The sequence below is a fragment of the Neolamprologus multifasciatus genome, chromosome 3 (assembly GCF_963576455.1).
Source record: "Neolamprologus multifasciatus chromosome 3, fNeoMul1.2, whole genome shotgun sequence".
In the NCBI taxonomy this organism is placed as follows: Eukaryota; Metazoa; Chordata; class Actinopteri; order Cichliformes; family Cichlidae; genus Neolamprologus; species Neolamprologus multifasciatus.
The window spans coordinates 33882559-33902521 of NC_140441.1; the positions used below are offsets into that span (position 1 = coordinate 33882559).

Here is a 19963-nt window from a genome sequence, read left to right on the forward strand (position 1 = left end):
TTCCTGCCAAACAGAAGAGCCATTGAGCTGTGGTTTTTCCAGGAAGCCCCGCTTCGATGTTTCGTGGAAATTGTCCTTTCAAACTCTGGCCACCTAACATGGAAAGACTGGACTATAGACCCATCTCTTCAATTAAAACGACAACACTCGTGGTCAAGTTTTGGACACGAAAAATTCCTAATAAAGACATTGAATTATAATTGAAAAGATATTGTGATGTGATGCGCTACATCCACTTATTAAACCTGTGGTATGGGGTACGGAAGTTTAAAGTTCATCTGCGGAGGGATGAGGATAGACATCTCATCCAAATCCCAAACTCCATCTCCCTGGGCCCATACAATGGTCGAGTTATCTATCCCGGCTAGCGGCTAGATGCTTCATTTGCCAGGCTTTGGATCACCAAGTAAAAGAATCAGAAATACTTTATTAATCACAAAGAAAATTATGGGTTACAGCAGGCAGCATCCTGGTTGGCACATGCGCACTAACAAAGGAACCCTCCGACGAAACACACTCTAAACAACATCACATTGGGGAGACAGATCCGAGAGATAGGGTGATAAGAAAAACAATGATAATACACAACATGAGTTGAGAGGAGGAGGAAAAAAGCTCCACCCAGAATAAACTCCTAATGAGAGAACAGTTTGAGAACAGAAAAAAACACCTCAGCACAAAAAAGCACATGAATCTTAATACAGCATAGAAACACATGACAAGCGACAGGGGTGGGTATGGGGTGACAGTGAGCCAGCGTAGACAGCGCATCTGGTCCTGCAGCATATCTGCGCTGGTCCAGTCGACCTGCCATTTGCATTGGGAGGGGACACACTTAAAAAGTTAAACTCAGAGCAATATGAACATAATTTCATTTGAAAAATGTTTTTTCAGGGTTTTTATTTCCTAAATTGCTTCCTGACACTTAAACAGATGTTGAAGAGTTTATTAAGGTTTATTGGTTGAAGCTCATTTAACTCATCTTGATAGAAAGTTCATCCTCCAGAAGGAGTCCTGCGACTGTTATTGGCTGTCTCTCTGAGGTATTCAACATAAGGCTGTGTATCGTCAGGAGAGCTTCTGATAATCCCAGTGCTAATCCAGCAACAGCGGCCTGTTTGCACTTCATCAAAACAATCTGTAAAAGTCAATAAATTAATTAATAAATAAATCTGATTTTTTTTTTAAAGAACTATCTACACAGTGGGTGTAACAGATAAAAATATTTTTTTTAAAAATCAACTTACTAGTGATACTAAGTTTACAGCTGGCAGAGTTGAAGCCATGATCAGTGTTCACCTCACACAGGTACAGAGTCATCAGTCCTGAGTCTGTTCAAGTCTGATTTTTTTGATCAGTTATCTCTTCACAAAATAAAAAAAATATACTTCCAGGATCTGTCAGGTTTGGTTGTGAACGCCCACTACAGTGTGATGTGTGTCATGTTTTAGTCTCTAACACAGGCAGGCCCTGTGAACAGGCGAAACAGTGGATTTGACCACCTGTTGTTGAAAACTCAAAACAGATTTTGGCACAAAATGGAGAATACACTGTGTGATCATGTAGTTCAAAGTTCAGGCTGGAAGTGAAACAAGAACAAAAGTGAAACTGAGATTCCACCAACCGTTAAACAGAGATGCAAAAAACTTGTGTTCAGCTCGACTGCAGGATTTAACTTCAGGACTTCTCTCTGACAAGTTTTAGGTTCCTCCTTAGTGCTGTGCACCATCTAGTGGCATCTTTGAATATTGCACTGGTGTAAGGAGTGCAGTAAAACTAGCACTGAATCAGTTTTTAAAGAAAAACAAAAACAAACAAAAAAAAACCCACTTTTATGACACATACATACTTAATTATTCTGCTTTATTTTTGGAACATTTTTTACTGTATTTGGCCAAGTTTGCACACACACACAGACACACACACACACACACACACAGACACACACACACACACACAGTAAGTGCACAATAAGTAAGACAAATTAAAAATTAATTTTTAGTTTAATGCTAAAAATTAAAATTAATTTCAAGGGTTTTGTAACATTTTCCGTATTGAAAGTAAAATAAAATGTTGTGTTAATTAAAATGCATTAATAATCAAAATCATGAAAATAAAATCTTGTTTCACAAACCAATAAAAATGGACAAACTAGGCCAACAAAAACTCTGAGCCAATTACCTGAGGTTGGACACTGAATTATTATTAATAGTAATTAACATCTACACCATCATAGCATCTTATTTATTTGCATCTAATCACAGGGCATTTATGTATCTAAATTTATATTTAGAGTTCATAATGAAATATTTGCCTTTGTATTGGGATTTTGAAACAGCTGATCTGTGCTACACATCAGTAACTTGCTGTCTTGAGGAGTTGTTGACTTTTGAAAAGTGCAATTTTCCAATATACCTACATTAAAATTTCTAGTTGTACTTAAGATAACAAAGATCCATATAAGTATGGGCTCATATTAGCTCCTATTACAGAGGATCATATTTTTTGTTTCAAGGTCAACACACACACATAATTATTATTATATTTTACTTCTGCTTTTACTGTTGTCTTCAAACATTACTCATGAAACCAACCCAAAATAATAACTGTGCGTTTCTTCGAAGTTGCTGAAAACAGAACTGAAGCTGTAGTGAACACAAACAGAGGAACAAACTGGCTGATGTAACCTGACTCCAGGCAGCCGGGCGTGACGGCTGTGTTTGCATATGAAACTACACTTGGTTCCTTAATGACTGATAAAACCTGGCACAGAGTGAAAGAAGTGACACACGGCAGACGTATGTATTGTATTATTTTTCTTTACTGTAATTCTGTGTCTTCTGTCCTGTTACAAATCAATTAGTAACCATCCAGCTATCTGGTGAATGTGGTTAAATTTTTCTGTCAGTGCACATCATCATGTGAAGCTAAGACCAAACAGCTGATTATATGGGATAATGTTGTCCTCTGAAAGGGGCTCCTGACCACAAAACCTTTGAGAACCTTTTTTCTGGACTGAGGAGGCTGAAAGTTTCCCACTGCAGGCAGAACAGACTCTGTTGGAAGGACTAAAGGTGAAATATGAACCATGAATTTGGTGTTTTCAGACATGAGTTATTTAAGCAGATGATGGTTTTATGTGCTTTGACATAACCATTAATGCCTCTGGGTGATGAGCTCTCTGTGTAATTTATCATGTTTTTGATTCAGATCATTTCTCGTAGCGAAATGTGTTATTCAAAACTTTGTCGGGACAGAGAGTTCTACAGTTCTTAAGACAATTATTATTTGATTAAAATGTTATACTCCATTTAGTAACTGGATAATTTATGTTTTGCTGTTCAAAACTTTCACTTGATAGAAGAAATTCAGTAGCCATGGGCAGGAAATTCAGCAAAACATCAGAACAAAGCAGTGAGACTAAAAACTTGTTTAACCAGTTGGACAGTGTGGGTGTGTCAGCCGGGTACGGTGAGCACCTATATTCAAATCATTAACATCCAGGAGAAAAACAAGGAAGTGAGCTGCAGAATAAAACACAGTAATGGTGGACATTTGGCAAGCTTTGAATTATTATCTTTGTATTTGTTTTAAAAATGACTGTGTGAGGAAGTTACACTTTAGAGTGTTAAACAAGAATGAAAGAAAAGCTGAGACAGCTGAAGTAGAGGATAATTTCTAAAATGTGTGTTATGTGATTTATGATATTAAGCAGGAAAATACTTTTACTTAAATACAGATTCAAACTCCTGAAGCATAAAGTGATGAAGGGAGTAAGACAAGACCTTAATAGAGAAAGAACACAATCAGATCTTATCCCAGTGCAGACAGCAAAGAACTGCAGACAGACAGTGTTCAGGACGATGATGAAAAAGTTAACCTTTGATCTGATTTAAATTATGTATGTTTTTATATTTTTGTTCTATTTAAAAAGTTTAATAATTACAATATTTGTTTGTTGACTTGTTGATGGTCAGACAAAAAAGCTCACTTTATTTCAGTTTTTTTTTTTTTATATCATATATCATATCATAATTATTATTCAGCATTGTTATAATTAAACAGGTCACCACCTTCTAGTTATCAAATATCTCAATGCTTGACCCCCAAATTATATTCTGTTGTATTCTCACTTTTCTCTTCCATCAGGTGACTGCAGGTTTTTACCAACATGGAAAGGTATCACACTAATAACCTCACATTATATTCACTGCTAAAAGAACAAATACAGAAATTATTCCAGGCTACATGCAGTAACTCTATACAACAGATCTGTTTACCAGCATCATCTGGTCTCTTTGTTAATTCAGTTTAACCCTGCAAAGTTTGTCCAGTATATGTTCCATCTGGAGAGTAAAAATGGTGGATATATTACCCTGCCCAATTCCTTTCCTCACTCCTCAGACCAGACCCTCCTGAACATCAACCTGGACTCAGCTCTGTAACAATGAGGAAGAGAACCAATCCACAGGAAGACTGCTCTGACTTTAAAAGCAGGAAACTGTCTCCTGATGTGAAGTAAGAGTGATAAACATGTCTAAAACTCTATGAGTAATCAGTGAGAAGGTTTGGTTTGCCACATGTGAAGTAATTTATCATTATTATTATTATTTTTTATTTTTATTTAATTGTTGTTTTTTTTTTCTGTGTTCATGCTGTGGATTTAAACACACGTTGTTGAAAACTCAAAACAGGTTTTGGCACAAAATGGAGAATCCGCTGTGTAAAAAAAAAAAGGATGTTCACTTTTCATGACTTATTTACATAATGAACTATTTTGACTCTTAAACCGTAGTTTATTTACTTTTTGAACATTTTTTTATTTTATTTGGCAAAGTTTATATACACACACACACACACACACACACACACACACACACACACACACACACACACACACACACACACACAGTAAGTTCACAGTAAGTGAGAAAAACAAGTTGCATAAAATCTATACAAACTAATTAGTCTGTTTTTTCACAGTGTTGAGTAACAGCCTGAGGGAAGAAACTGTGATTATACAAAGAAGAAAAGACAGCTGGATAAACACACAGACTAAAGTGAACAAAGTCATTCATTGTGAAGAGCATCAAAGATTTTAGCCTTACTGTAATATTATTACTGTGACTAGCTCTAAGTTTATCCAGTTCTTCTCGTTTTCTGAAGTCTAAAAATGTAATTCCTCTGCCTGATGGTCTTTTTCTCTGTTCACCAGGATCACTGAGGCATCAGATGCCCCTAAATCTGAACCTGGACCCAGCTGTGTGTCTTTGAAGAGTGATCGGTCAAAGCATTTAATCTTTGAATTTAAAGGAACAAAACCCGCTTCTGCTGAGAAGTAAGTTACCTTATAGCTGTGTACTACATTGGGCCTGGCATCATAAAAGCCCTGCATTCCCTGCACTGGCCATCATGCTGATTATAATTTATGTAGTAATCAGAAGGAATGTGTCAGTTTGACTCTGATACTGTGGGTGCCAGTTTTGCTTAGAAAGGTGAAGTGATCCACAGCTGTCTGTGTGGTGGCGGAAACCATGAGCTGCTGGAATTCTCCATAATATGGTCATTACAAGAACACTGGTACAGAACCATCACTGACCTGCTGATTTTGGACTAGTGGAGTCCAATAAATGAATAAATAAATAAGTCTAAAAATTAACATAATAGGTTTGTGACAGCACAGTAGCACTTTTTTAATCAGGATGATCACCAAACAGTAGAAGAAGAAATATTTAGCTTGTATTTATGTTCATAATAGTTCTGATTTCATCATGGTGTCCACAGAGCCGATCAGGAGAGTCTTCATCATACCCAGCAGCATCAAACTGATCTGGACTCAGTATTTAAGGTTTGTACATGTACACCACTCTGTTTGTAATTATTTTCATTTTGCACAGTTCAATATTCATCATAAAATAATGGCAAAATTCCACAAACAATTCAAAAATGAAATATTTTCACTTGATTTTTTTATTTATAAAGCATTTTTTAAAACTAAGTTTCAAACTGCTGATAAAGAAGAGAAGCAATAATGGCAATTAAAAAAAATATGTGCAGAAGGATGAGGAAATGATTAAACTACTTTGATTCACAGTATCAAAAACTGAGCTAATGAGCAGCAGATTATTTGAGACCTTGATGAAAGGAGTCTCGGGATTACGATGTGAACGAAACACAGATTGAAATTTTCCAAAGATCTGAGTTTTTGTTTATATCATCGATGAATTGAGTGGCAAAAGATTGTTCACCCTAAAATTGTGAATAAAAAGCATCATGTGATGATAAAATTACTTAAAATTGATGGATCAAAGCAGGCTTTTTTGTATACATCATAAATACATGTATTTATTTATCACATTTTTTTCAGTTCAATGTTAATAATCACTGTTCTTATATCAATAAGAACCAAAATGACAATCCACAAAAAAAATATTCAGAAATGTTATACAACAATAACATTTTTGAATTATATTTTTTTTCTCTGACAGGAGTTTTATTTTAATGTGTTACTTGCATATATTTTAACACATTTTTTTTTTTTCAAATTGAAAACAAACATAAAAGAAATCTGTGAAAATTTATTTTTACTTTGAAGATCTGATTTTCATGAATTTTAGCTTTGTCATTTATTTTCCAGATGCTGGAGGAAAACATTATCACTTTTGTGAAGAACGAACTAAAGAAGCTGCAGAATGATCTGAATCCAGATTATTCAGAGTGTCAGAGGGATGAAGAGGTGGTGTTGGACAGTGAGGAAGAGAAGCAGAGAAGGAGCAGCAGAGAGGCATTTCTGAAACTTGCAGTTAACTTCCTGAGAATAATGAAACAGGAGGAGCTGGCTGACTGTCTGCAGAGCAGTGAGAGGATTTCTCTCCATTAATTCATTCTTTACAGGAATGAAACTGTCATATTTTCTATAATCATAACACTCATGTTTCTGGTGCTTTCCTGTAGAAAGTCCTGATCCACTTTGTGAGAATACATTTAAATGTAACCTAAAGAAGAAGTTCCAGTGTGTCTTTGAGGGGATTGCTAAACCAGGAACCCAAATCACTCTAAATGAGATCTACACAGAGCTCTACATCACAGAGGGAGGGACCGGAGAGGTCAACACTGAACATGAGGTCAGACAGATTGAAATGTTCTCCTGGAAACCAAACAGACCAGAAACAACAATCAGGTGTGAAGACATCTTTAAAGCTTCGACTGAAAGAGACAAACCAATCAGAACAGTTCTGACCAAAGGAGTGGCTGGCATCGGGAAAACATTCCTGACACAAAAGTTCACTTTGGACTGGACTGAAGACAAGACCAACCAGGACATCCAGTTCATGTTTCCATTCACATTCAGAGAGCTGAATTTACTGAGGGATAAAAAGTTCAGCTTAGTGGGACTTATTCATCACTTCTTCACTGAAATCAAAGAAGCAGGAATCTGTAACTTTAAAAAGTTCAAAGTTATGTTCATCTTTGATGGTCTGGATGAGTGTCGACTTCCTCTGAACTTCCACATCACTGAGATCCTCACTGATGTTACAGAGTCCACATCAGTGGATGTGCTGCTGACAAACCTCATCAGGGGAAAGTTGCTTCCTTCTGCTCACATCTGGATTACCACACGACCTGCAGCAGCCAATCAGATCCCTGCTGAATATATAGACATGGTTACAGAGATCAGAGGGTTTACTAATCCAAAGAAGGAAGAGTACTTCAGGAAGAGACTCAGAGACAAGGAAGAGGCCAACACCATAATCTCTCATATCAAGACATCACGAAGCCTCCACATCATGTGTCACATCCCAATCTTCTGCTGGATCACTGCTACAGTTCTAGATAGCGTGTTAAAAACCAAACAGGATGGAGGAAAGCTGCCCAAGACACTGACTGAGATGTACATTCATTTCCTGGTGGTTCAGACCAAACTGAAGAACATCAAGTATGATGGAGGAGCTGAGACCGATCCTCTCTGGAGTCCAGTGAGCAGGAAGATGGTTGAAGCACTGGGGAAACTGGCTTTTCAGCAGCTGCAGAAAGGAAACCTGATCTTCTATGAATCAGACCTGACAGAGTGTGGCATTAATGTCAGAGAAGCCTCAGAGTACTCAGGAGTGTTCACACAGATATTTAAAGAGGAGGAAGGACTGTACCAAGAGAAGGTTTACTGTTTTGTCCATCTGAGCATTCAGGAGTTTCTAGCTGCTCTTTATGTCCATCTGACATTCACCAACTCTGGTATCAACCTGCTGGAAAAGGAACAAATGGCATCAGTGCAGACTGGAGAGTCTTTAGTACAACATTTCTACCAGAGTGCTGTGGACAAGGCCTTGAAGAGTCCAAATGGACATCTGGACTTGTTTCTTCGCTTCTTCCTGGGTCTTTCAATACCAGCCAATTGGGATCACCTACAAGGCCTACAGGCCATCAGCTCACAGATAAATCAGGAAACAGTCAAATACATTAAAGAAAAAATGAATGGCACTCTCTCTCCAGAGAAAAGCATCAATCTTCTCCACTGTTTGAATGAATTGAAGGATGACTCTGTCGTGAAGGAGATCCAGCATCACCTGGGTTTAGGACATCTGTCTAAAGTTAATCTCTCTCCTGCTCAGTGGTCAGCTCTGGTCTTCATCCTACTGTCATCAGAAACAGGTGTGGATGTGTTTGACTTGAGGAAATACTCAGCTTCAGAAGAGGCTCTTCTGCAGCTTCTGCCAGTGGTCAAAGCCTGTAAGAAAGCCCAGTAAGTATCCAGTAGGGCTGGGTATCGTCATTGATTTCTAGAATCAATTAGATTCCGACTCACAAGGTCCCGAATCTATTCAATCCATGATTCAATTCAATTCTATTTGATTCGATTAGATTTGATTGGGGAAATTTTACCTCAGACAGTCAGAAATATTATAATTCTGATCAAGTATCAGTACATTTCCATATTTTTATATCTATAAAAAGAAAGCTGAAACTTGCGAGACTTTATCAAAAGTGTAAGCATCACAGCAGATGCCTTTGTGTCAAAGTAACTGAGGATAAAACACAGAAATGAATTCAATTTTCCTGGCCTGGGATTTTTTAGCAAATGACCTTTAAAATGTTCTGCAGTAGATCAAAAACGAAAGAAAACCATTAATCAACATATGAACATGCTGCCGAAGTGAAGCAGAGCAAAGTTACAGAGGTTTTATTAGAGACACAGCTAGGATCTCTTTTCGGAAGTAAGTAAAAGGAAAAAAAAAAAAAGCGGCCGTCAACGCTGTAAACAACGGTAGACTTGTGTGTAATAAGCAAGCGAATAACCCAGAAAACAGATCTTTAGATGGGAAACTGTTCTTGAAGTACACACACACATAGAGAGAGAGAGAGAGAGAGTGAGAGAGAGAGAGAGAGAGCTGTGGATGAAGTGTGATTTTATCATGGTGGAAGCAAAACAGCAAAAGTAAGAGGGAATTCATGACAATGTTTATGTGAAGCAAAATGTGAAGCGTATTTTGGATCTTCTTTTGCTGCTGGTTCAGTCAATATTGTTTGGAGAGAGATAAAACCTGCAGCTTCAGAATCAGCGCAAAAAAGGGTGTAAACACAAAGCGCGGACCGGCGGAAACATCAGAATCAGCTGCCTGTGCCGTCAAAGTGTTTATTTATTCGAGTTTGGAAAGTTCACTGATATACTGATATGTTTCTAGGTTAAGCGGCTGTAACCTCACAGAGAGAAGCTGTGAAGCTCTTTCCTCAATTCTAAGTTCTCAGTCCTCCAGACTGAGAGAATTGGACATGAGTAACAACAACCTTCAGGACTCAGGAGTGAAGCTGCTTTGTGTTGGACTTGGGAGTCCACAGTGTATGCTGGAAACATTCAGGTTAGCTGACTCTTTGTTTCAGGAGATTTGGATATTTCACAACTGTCATTATTTTATAGATTTTAAGATGTTGTTTCTGTTGTGGTGTAAGCTCTGAAAGAGAACAGTAGAATAGAAAGTGAAAAAAGACAGACTTCATAAATCATAAAAATATAACTTTATTTATAATTGTCTATCATAGCAAAAAAGACAGAAAGTCACTGCTTTTATTTCTTTTTTTAACTGAGTGAAGAAAAGCCAGTTTGTTTGTTTTTGTAACAACTTTAACTGAAATCTGAATCCGTTAATTTGACTGCATGTACATCATCAAATTCAGAGCAGTTCCTTACAGTGATTGTGTTGTATGTGTTTGAAGGCTGTCAGGCTGTCAGATCACAGGAACAGGCTTCACCTCTCTGGCCACAGCTCTGCGCTCCAATCCCTCCTATTTGAAAGAGCTGGACTTGAGCTATAATCACCCAGCAGACTCCGGAATGAAGCTTTTGTCTGCTCTAAAGGAGGATCCACATGTGAAACTGGACATACTCTGGTAGGAAAAGAGGAAATAAAGCTAATATTTTTTTTTTCTCCAGCATATTGTAAAGTAACCACTGACCTGATTGCCAGTAATACAGCTGTGTGGGTGAATGACTCAGAACCAATCACAGTTTAAAGCCCATCTGTGGACACACAAGGAAGGATACACAGCTTGAAGGAGAATGTAACAAATACATAAGGGTTGGACCCTCGATACTGACGTTTCAAGACTGTGTCGATCTTCCTAATTACAGATGTTTTAAAACACTGCTCTAAAGTGTGGCTCAAAACACCCACATCACAGCACTTCGTGCTCCACACAGTCACAGCCATACCTCCCTGTTTTTATTCAGCTCTGACTTCTCGGTTTTAGTTTTTTCTGAAAATGTTATGAAACTTTTACTAAAAATCAGCATCAATTGATTTCATCCTCACTCTGTCATATGAACAGGACATGAGTGGACCCTGCATGTAGGACTCAGTAGCTCTAATGAGGCTGGAAATAACCAAAGCAACCAAACAAAAACAATATCACGAACAACATTAACTGATATCAAGCAGGCTAACAGAGATTACATGAACCACGAGGAAGGGGGCAACACAGAGCAGAGTGAGATGAAGATTAGGGCCGAGTGGGCGCACCCGGGAAACGCAGCTGAACAACTAATTGATGAGACTGGGGAAGCAAAACTGAACGTGACGCACATGAGATGAGGAACTGTCAAAATAATACAGGAAATAACAGGATACCGAGACTGTGACAGAGACACATAAACTTGACAGAGACAGAAAGGTAGATAAACATGAAGACAGATGCTGTGTCCCAATTCAGGGTCCGCACGCTTGAAGTACGCATTTCAAGTGCGATTACGTCACCGCCACGCGACGACGGCTGTCCCAATTCGAAGTGTACTTCGAATGCATACTCCAAATGCGCCGTAGATTTCCCCAAATATCAAGCGTGGTCCGGTGCACGCTTCGTGGTACCATATATCCCACAATTCATAGCGCGGCGGTGGGTGTGGATAATTTTGCCGCAAAATACGGCAGAAGGCAGCGGCCAAGAGTGAACTGTCAAAAATAAGTACTGAACATAACGTCACTTAATTATGTGTGAATGTTTAATAACGAAGAACATTAAAACACATGTTGGCAAAGTTGTGTGACATTAGTGATGTTTGTACTTACAGCGTTAACTTGGTTTTAAAGCCTTACATATACACACATATATATATATATATATATATATATATATATATATATATATATATATATATATATACATATACATATACATATATCATAATAATCTGACAATAATATAATATTGGCCATATTATATTTACATTACCACAGTGAGATGATTTTAGTCTCATGAACAACATTAGCTAATTGTTATTTACTAGCTAATCTTAAAATGACTGTTCAGTACAGAAATGAAGCCCAACAATCATGTTTTACAGTCCCGTGGCCTCAGCCTCAGATACTCAACTAATCAAAGTGATGTCATGACAAAAATGAACGACCAAAAAAACATTTTTTCTTCTTCATTTCTGTCAAACAAAGCTGTATGTAACGTTTCTCGCGGTTAGTATCATGGTTGCTAGGCAACCTGAACAGTGCAACGAAGGGCTAGACCGTCCCATTTCACAAGCCTCTCACTTCCGCACTTCTCGTACTTATAGTACGCGCCGTACGTAGTACACGTAGTGCGCGTACTTCAAGCATGCAGACCCTAAATTGGACTCATGGAGTGACAGAGGGAAAGCAGGCAACAATTGGAAACTCCAGGAATCAAAATGAGCAATTACTATTACCAGGAACACGAAAAGCAGAAAAAGCACAATTTCATAATAAGTAATGAAGAAACCCAGGAGCACTAAATCAAAGACACCTACCATCAAAACTCTCAATTATAAAAATCAGAGAATAATAAACATCAGTCAGAACTTAGAGTCCAAACACAAACGTTTGATCGAAGTCCCAGGACCATGACAGTGTCGGCAGCAGTCTGAATGAACTGGACAGGCAATTAACTTTGACAGGGTGACATTCGACTCTTTTTACCATTTTTAAATAAACAAAAAAATCAATATATATTTACAACCATACAGTCACAGTATACTCAGAAGGAAATAAAGTCATGGTTAAAATAAATACAAAGATATCTGTGTTAGATTGTAGATGCAGGAGACAAGCTGGACACAGTGTTGACCTGGACAGCTGACTTTGAACACACAATATCCTCAGGAATGTTGGGCTTTGAAAAAGTAATTAATTATAGTTCCTAGTTACTTCCTCAAGTTAGTAACTGAGTTACAATATTAGAAAATTAATTAATTACTAGGTAAAGTAACTATTGCGTTACTTAAAAAAATGTTTAACCCTCTGGGGTCCATGGTGTAACTGGCCATTTTTGACTACTTTTGATTTTCCCTCTATATTTTACCTTTAAAAACTGTTTATCTTGCCTTGTTTGGTATCATTCTTTTCAGCACAACCTCACATGTCTGAATTTACTGTATTTTTTTATTTTGACATACTGTATTAACACAATTGATCTAAAATCACACATAAAACATAAAATCAGGAGAGTAGAAAAAACGTAGATTTTTTTACTGTAATAACCACAAACATGTTTAATGAATCATATTTCATAGCTTAAAATGCAAATAGAAATTGTAAATTTTAAAATCCTGACACCATTTACATTGTAATCTGCCTTTGGTGACTTTTCGGCAGCACCTGTGACATTCAGTAGTCACCTCATTGTTCTGACACACAATACAAAACTATCAACTACACTACAAACTATCTATGCAAGACAACACACTAGCTACACACTCTGAACACACTAAACGTCACAAATCTCTCACATCTCAAAACTCTCTCTCTCTTTTTATTCCACTATCTTTCTTTCTTTCTTTCTTTCTTTCTTTCTTTCTTTCTTTCTTTCTTTCTTTCTTTCTTTCTTTCTCTCTCTCTCTCTAACCGCCAACACTCCTAAAACTTCTCCCTTTTCCTAAACAACCAAAGGCCATGTTGCCATATTATTTTTTGATTGGTCGACATGGTACATTTTTCCACCAAACAATCAACAGGCAATCTGTGTACACATACATCTGCAGACACTATGCGCTAAAGCACATTTTTTCCACATTTCTAATAGTTTATGAACAAAGCCTTGTTTAGCATTAACATTAGCATTGTTTGTGATGAAAGTATTTAAGAAAAAAACATTGTTTTTTGTTTTTTTTATCATGACTCTGGTTTTACGTGGCTTATCAACACAATTTAAAATCTGGCACATGACATAGCACCTTTTTACTATGTCATCTTAAAGTGGTAAAGTGGTCGTGTGATTGGTTTACCACAACTACTTTATTCTTCCTCAGCCAATCAGCAGCACTCATGCAATTACACACACACCCCCACACCCCCATCTCCTGGTCAGCTGAAGACAGCTTTAACCGTGTGTTGAAAAGTAGTATTGCAACCACACTGCATTTTCTTGTTCATTACGGACAACGGCGTTGCAACGATAGAAATAGGAATTAGTTAGATTACTCGTTACTGAAAAAAGTAACACCGTTAGTACTGCTGTTACTTTTAATGCCGTTATTCCCATCACTGATCCTCAACATATTTACATGATGATGAATGAACTAGACTTTCCATGATGCTCATGCTGCCCTGATGCCTCCTGCTCTGTTATTCCCACTGACACTTCTGGTGGAAACATCTCATAAAGGAGAAAGACTTGCAGGTTCAGTGGAACCAAAACCACAGACTCAGACTGAGTAAAATCTCGTGGCCATTTCAAAATATCTGTCATCCACAGTAGTACAGGTGGTAAATAAAGTTAAGGAAACTTTATTTAATGGTTTAGAGGTTGCACAGAATGACATGTTTGCTCAGATTTAGAAGGTAATGGACAATGTAAAAATTATGTTGTGACTGGTCAGAATTAGCTCACAAAAATTAATAATTGTTTTTAAATATTTATTTTTGAAAAAACTGGAAATAAAAGTTAATTCTTCACCAGCTTCTAGCTTTGTTTGACGGTGTGTAGGACAAACTGGATGTCACACACTCCCAGAAACCTTGAAAGCTAACCAGACTTTGAGGGTATTTCCCACCAATGCTGGAACAACAATGACAAAGACAGAAGCTGACTCAGACTCAAATAGCTTAAAATCTATGTGATTATAAGAATGAACAAACACATTGTAGTGACAGAAACAGAGGGAGGCAGAAAATAAACCAGACTGAAACCAAGAAATGCTGCTACAAGAAAGTATGAAACCAATACAGAATATATAATCATGAAACCAAGAATAATCAAAAGTAAAAAAAAAAACAGAAAAACCTAAACATCCCAAAACTCCAAACTCCAAAAACCCATCATGACATCATGTTACACTTTTGTTTCATTGCTCCCTCCTTACCACATTTATACCTTGCCAGTGTTTTGGCTCAGATTGTCTTCCCAGAGTTACTCTCAGTTTGGAGCTTACTGTGTACCTTTATGCCAATAAATGCTGATTTACTGTAAGCATTGAAACAGGAGTTTGACCTTCCTAGTGTCAAATAAAAGTGAAATAAGCACTTGCTATTTCATGCAGTGCAGATATAGTCATGTGAAAAAAATAAGAATTCTTCTGTAAATGATTCTTCTTAAGTTATTCAATTACTACTCATTGTTGAGGTGATCTTACAGGGGTGCACTGTTTTATACAGAGTGTTCTTTATACAGGATTTTGGCTTTTTACATCTCTTATACACATCATCTGATACAGACCAAATAATTTTTGATACATAAAAACAAAAATAAAACCTTAAATGGGTAAATGAGAAACTATGATCATTTTCACTTTATTGTGAGATCAAATAAAGCACAGGATAATTTCTCTAGAAGAGATGAATCAGAGAATATAAAGGCCATGTTTTTGCACTAAATGATAATGTGCTTATTTCAGCGTGGAGCCTCAAGGAGACCAGTGGATGAGACCAGGTCTAAGAAAATGTAAGTGTGTTTTTGATTTATTAGCTGTAAATCATGCTGCACTGTGTTCTACATTTTGTCACATTTTTTTATGCATTTTTTATGCATGTGAAAGGACCTTTATGCTGCGCACTGTGACTCACAGCAATGGTCCCGGGTCAGCCCTGACGTTGTGTTAAACTAATCCTAAAGTAATAATGGTATTTCTAACCACTGATATACCACAACTTTATCCTTTCAACATCTGCTGAAAGTTAGGGGACCTAGCTTCTACCAGATATTTATATAGAGATCGTCCAGCTTCAAACTGTATTACCCTTCAAGGACCTGCAGTTCAAAAAAGTGCCCCTTCGACAGCCAAATCCATCTGTTCTCTGATTGGATAGTTAAATTTGTGATTGACATGACATTGGCCAATCAGATGAAAGGAAAAAAAATCGAGTCAAAATTCATACTTGTAACTTGAAACTTGAGTGCAGACTTTCTCACGTAGTTTTTTTTGGCTCAGTCCACACACAAATCTTTTTTACGCACATACAAATTCTTTTTACACATACAGATCTTTTTTACACACACACAAATTCGTACACAAAAAAGTACAAAACTGATTTACAAGTACAAAATATTTATGACCACAATTTGAGCCCATACAAAAGAGTCTCTGGAAAAGAGTAGAATTCTTGGAATAGAGTTTAATACACTGCAGCCCGGGACATCTCGACCCTCCTCTTTATATAGGGTCAGTGTCCCCTCCTCCTGATGTTAGGTATTTTTTCATTCCTTGCTTTTTCCCTGTTCAATATCAAAAATTAGACTAATACGTATTTTCTCAACTCTACAAATGTCAACATTAACCCCAATTATTGATATAATATGTTTGTCAATACTTTTCCCCAGTCAATTGTCAATTTTCCACTTTGTTCTTCTTAAATCCTCCACACTTGCCTTACATAACCTTCTGGCACTGCTCCATAACTCTCCGAGCACTGTTCCCAACATCAATCATTTTTATTGGGTACTTTTTGACAGTTCTATGACCAAAACTCCGGAAAACTACAGATATCAAACATACAGCAAAGAGAAAACAATTAATCTTCCTTACAGCTAAGTCGGGTTCGCTGCCAGGGGTGGGCTGCTATACACATTAAAAAAGGGTTTTTCACAATTTTGGCAACAAGAGACGGGCAAAAGTGTCCCAGGTGCACTCATAGGCGGGGAAGTTTTGTTTACTTTTATGGGATAGAGATGGGTGCTTCATCACTTTCTGGCAGTGGAGAGGCTTCCAGGTGTAGCTCAGCGGGGCAAAGTTTATTTAACCCTTTGTTTGGACTGGTTACCATTGGCCATAATACAATCAAAGGTTACTTATTGATCCTAATCAATACATTTCAGACAGTATTGATCACATATGCTCATTCAACAAGTAGCACCAACTTCATTAATATACTTGTGAATAATATTTGATCTAAAGATGTGGGTCTTGTGATTTTAAACATGCATTTTAAAGGCTTATAAAAGTGATTCCATTATATACTCTGGTGCATATATATATATATATATCCATCCATTCGCTTCCGCTTATCCTTTTCAGGGTCGCGGGGGGCGCTGGAGCCTATCCCAGCTGTCATAGAGCAAGAGGCAGGGTACACCCTGGACAGGTCGCCAGTCTGTCGCAGGGCCAACACATAGAGACAGACAACCATTCGCACTCACATTCACTCGCACATTCACACCTAGTGGCAATTTAGATTATCCAATTAACCTATCCCCACAAGCTGCATGTCTTTGGACGGTGGGAGGAAGCCGGAGTACCCGGAGGGAACCCACACAAACACGGGGAGAACATGCAAACTCCACACAGAAAGACCCCGGCCTGATGGTGGAATTGAACTCAGGACCTTCTTGCTGTGCGGCAACAGTGCTAACCACCGTATATATATATATATATATATATATATATATATATATATATATATATATATATATATATATAGAGAGAGAGAGAGAGAGAGAGAGAGAGAGAGAGAGAGAGAGAGTATCCGTGTATATATGATTGCATAGTGTACATGTGAGTATATGTCCAGTGTATGATATATATGTCATAAAAATCCACAACAGTATCACAGCTTCTCCTATCATCATATAGAGAATTTGGGGATGTGTGGGAAAAATAAAATATGATCATTTCAATCTAGAATCACCACAGGAGATATTTTCACCGTGTAGAAATCAGTGTAAAACAACTGTGGCACTCCTAGTTGCCTAACAACACATTTACACACATTTCGATGTGCACATAAAATGAAAATAATCAAATCACATAACATCGCTTTCATGTTTGTGTTTAGTGTTGATGGTGCACCTTAGACGTTAATGCATGTGAAGTGAATGTAAATGCAAAGCCTGTATGCTTATATTTAAATGTTAATATTTATTCTAATTCACTTCCCTTTCAAATAATTATTGTTGATAATTTTATTTTTTAAGACTATTTTTTTCTTTTTTCTCATTTACACTCATCATCACACTGCGTGCATCCTTGAATGTTTAAGCTACAGACCACAAAATATGAGGACCACATTTACTGTTACACATTGGCTCTAATTAATAATTTGCTAATGAGTTGTTAGAGTTAAGTGTTTATGCACTGTGTCTTATTGGCCCTTTTAGATTTCTGTGATCTGACGCTGGATCCAAACACAGCACACAGGAACCTCAAACTGTCTGACGACAAGAAGGAGGTGACACACATGAAAGAAGACCAGCTATATCCTGATCATGAAGATAGGTTTGATCACTGGCCTCAGCTGCTGTGTACCAACAGTCTGAGTGGTCGCTGTTACTGGGAGGTCGAGTGGAGTGGAGATGTTCATGTTGCTGTAGCTTATGGAGGAATCAGAAGGAAAGGAGAAGAGGATGAAAGCATGTTTGGAAGAACTTATCAATCCTGGAGTCTCTACTGTCGTGATAATATAGGTTACTATGGAAACCATGATTACATAGCAAGAGCCATCCCTTTTCTCCCCTCAGCTCTCTCTCACAAAGTAGCAGTGTATGTGGACTGTTCTGCAGGAACTGTGTCCTTTTACAGTGTCTCCTCTGATAAACTGATCCACCTGCACACCTTCAACACCACCTTCACTGAACCTGTATATGCTGGGTTTAGAGTGAAGCCTGACTCTAGTATCCACCTCTGTGCTGACTCAGAATAATGGACTTACTGTGGTGTTTCATACTTTTTTGCACTTAATTATTGTAAATGTTAAATCTATCAGGTAAATTGTCTCACATGTAGTACATATATTAGTTTGATTTGCAGTCCAGAGATTCTCCTGAAAAAATGTATTTTATCATCTTATTGTCTGAGGTGCTTATTTTTCAAGAGCAGTTATCCGTTTCTACTAATATGTTACAGTTTAAATACCCACAGGACTTTGCTTTAAAATCTGTTGCATTATAATCAAACACTGTATTTGTTCCATTATACATATTTTAATTGTGTTTAGACTGATGGATGAAATCTTTGGAACAGAAAATTAAGACATTTTAGACGTTGTTGGGCTTGTGAGGAGGAGAGCTGCAGGCTTTAAATATTTTGGGTTTGTAATTTTTTACATTGCATAACTATACATTTGTGTTTTTCTCTCTTGTTATGCAAATGCAGTAACAATTCAGTACAAGTAATTCCTGGAAAAAGGTAATATAACCACCATGTGACCAGTTTTCTCCCAGATGGTTCTGGATTCACAAGCACTTTATTCATCTGTGTCGATTCAAATGTAGCTTCAAACACTTATAAATAATATAAGTGCAGTTTATGGAGGTTGTACCTGGAAGCTTTGGAGACGTCTCTCTTCATTTCATATTCAGTAAAAAAAAGTCTGACTTATAGATCTAAGGAAAGTGTCTGGACTTCTATAAGTTAACTTAAAGAAGTCCAGACACTTTTCTTTCCAAGCTCTTTAGACTACGGTGACCTGGATGACTGAGAACCTTCACAGACATATTTCTCGACTTATCAGAAACTGTTTTACAATCTCAGAGTTAGATTTTTTTTTTTTTTTGGACCGGGGGTTTCTATGTATAAAAATACAATCCCGAATTGTAACAGAAAAGGGAAGGTGAAGAAAAAAGAACTAAGATGCAAACAGTGGGATTTTTTTTCTTGTTTACTTGTTGCATATGAAACAAACACTGAGACAGTGTCAGTGTATAAGGTGTGTTGACTTCTCCCATGTATATATGTGTGTAATAAACTTTAAACCTTTGTCAGTTTAAATATTCTCCAATTGGATTTAAAATCAGCTGGGTTTTTTTTAATAAATGAAAAAGGACTGTTCATCTGTTAATGTGTTGCAATGTTTATATAAAACAATAAAATGAAACTGTTTATATCAGGATAAACTGTACACTGTGTTCAGAGGAGGAACAGAGGACAAAACAGAAAGCAAGATGTTTTTAAAGTGTCTTTGTAAACATTTATACAACAAGTGTATTTATAGCATACAGGTGTGTTATGCTGAGGAAGTTGTGCCAGACGGTATGTTTGCAAGATGGCGGCTGTCGAGCTAGCGTTTGAAGAGAGAGT

At 37.3% G+C, this 19963-nt stretch overlaps 1 protein-coding gene across 3 annotated transcripts; it reads left to right on the forward strand.

Annotated features, from left to right (window-relative positions):
- The first annotated feature begins 2581 nt into the window (after positions 1 to 2581).
- LOC146522684 (protein NLRC3-like) lies at positions 2582 to 19714 on the forward strand. 3 transcript variants are annotated; one of them, XM_085153483.1, is made up of 12 exons: positions 2582 to 2798; positions 2975 to 3074; positions 4150 to 4179; positions 4405 to 4518; positions 5216 to 5338; positions 5785 to 5848; positions 6638 to 6857; positions 6955 to 8740; positions 9681 to 9854; positions 10210 to 10383; positions 15350 to 15396; positions 18046 to 19714. In XM_085153483.1, the coding sequence occupies exons 3-12, from the start codon at positions 4172 to 4174 to the stop codon at positions 18585 to 18587; spliced, it is 3252 nt and encodes a 1083-aa protein (XP_085009609.1). In that variant the 5' UTR covers positions 2582 to 2798; positions 2975 to 3074; positions 4150 to 4171; the 3' UTR covers positions 18588 to 19714. The 3 variants fall into 3 exon arrangements, with proteins under 3 accessions (XP_085009609.1, XP_085009610.1, XP_085009611.1); XM_085153484.1 differs by lacking the exon at positions 2975 to 3074; XM_085153485.1 differs by lacking the exons at positions 2582 to 2798; positions 4150 to 4179 and having other exon boundaries at positions 2805 to 3074.
- Positions 19715 to 19963: the final 249 nt, after the last annotated feature.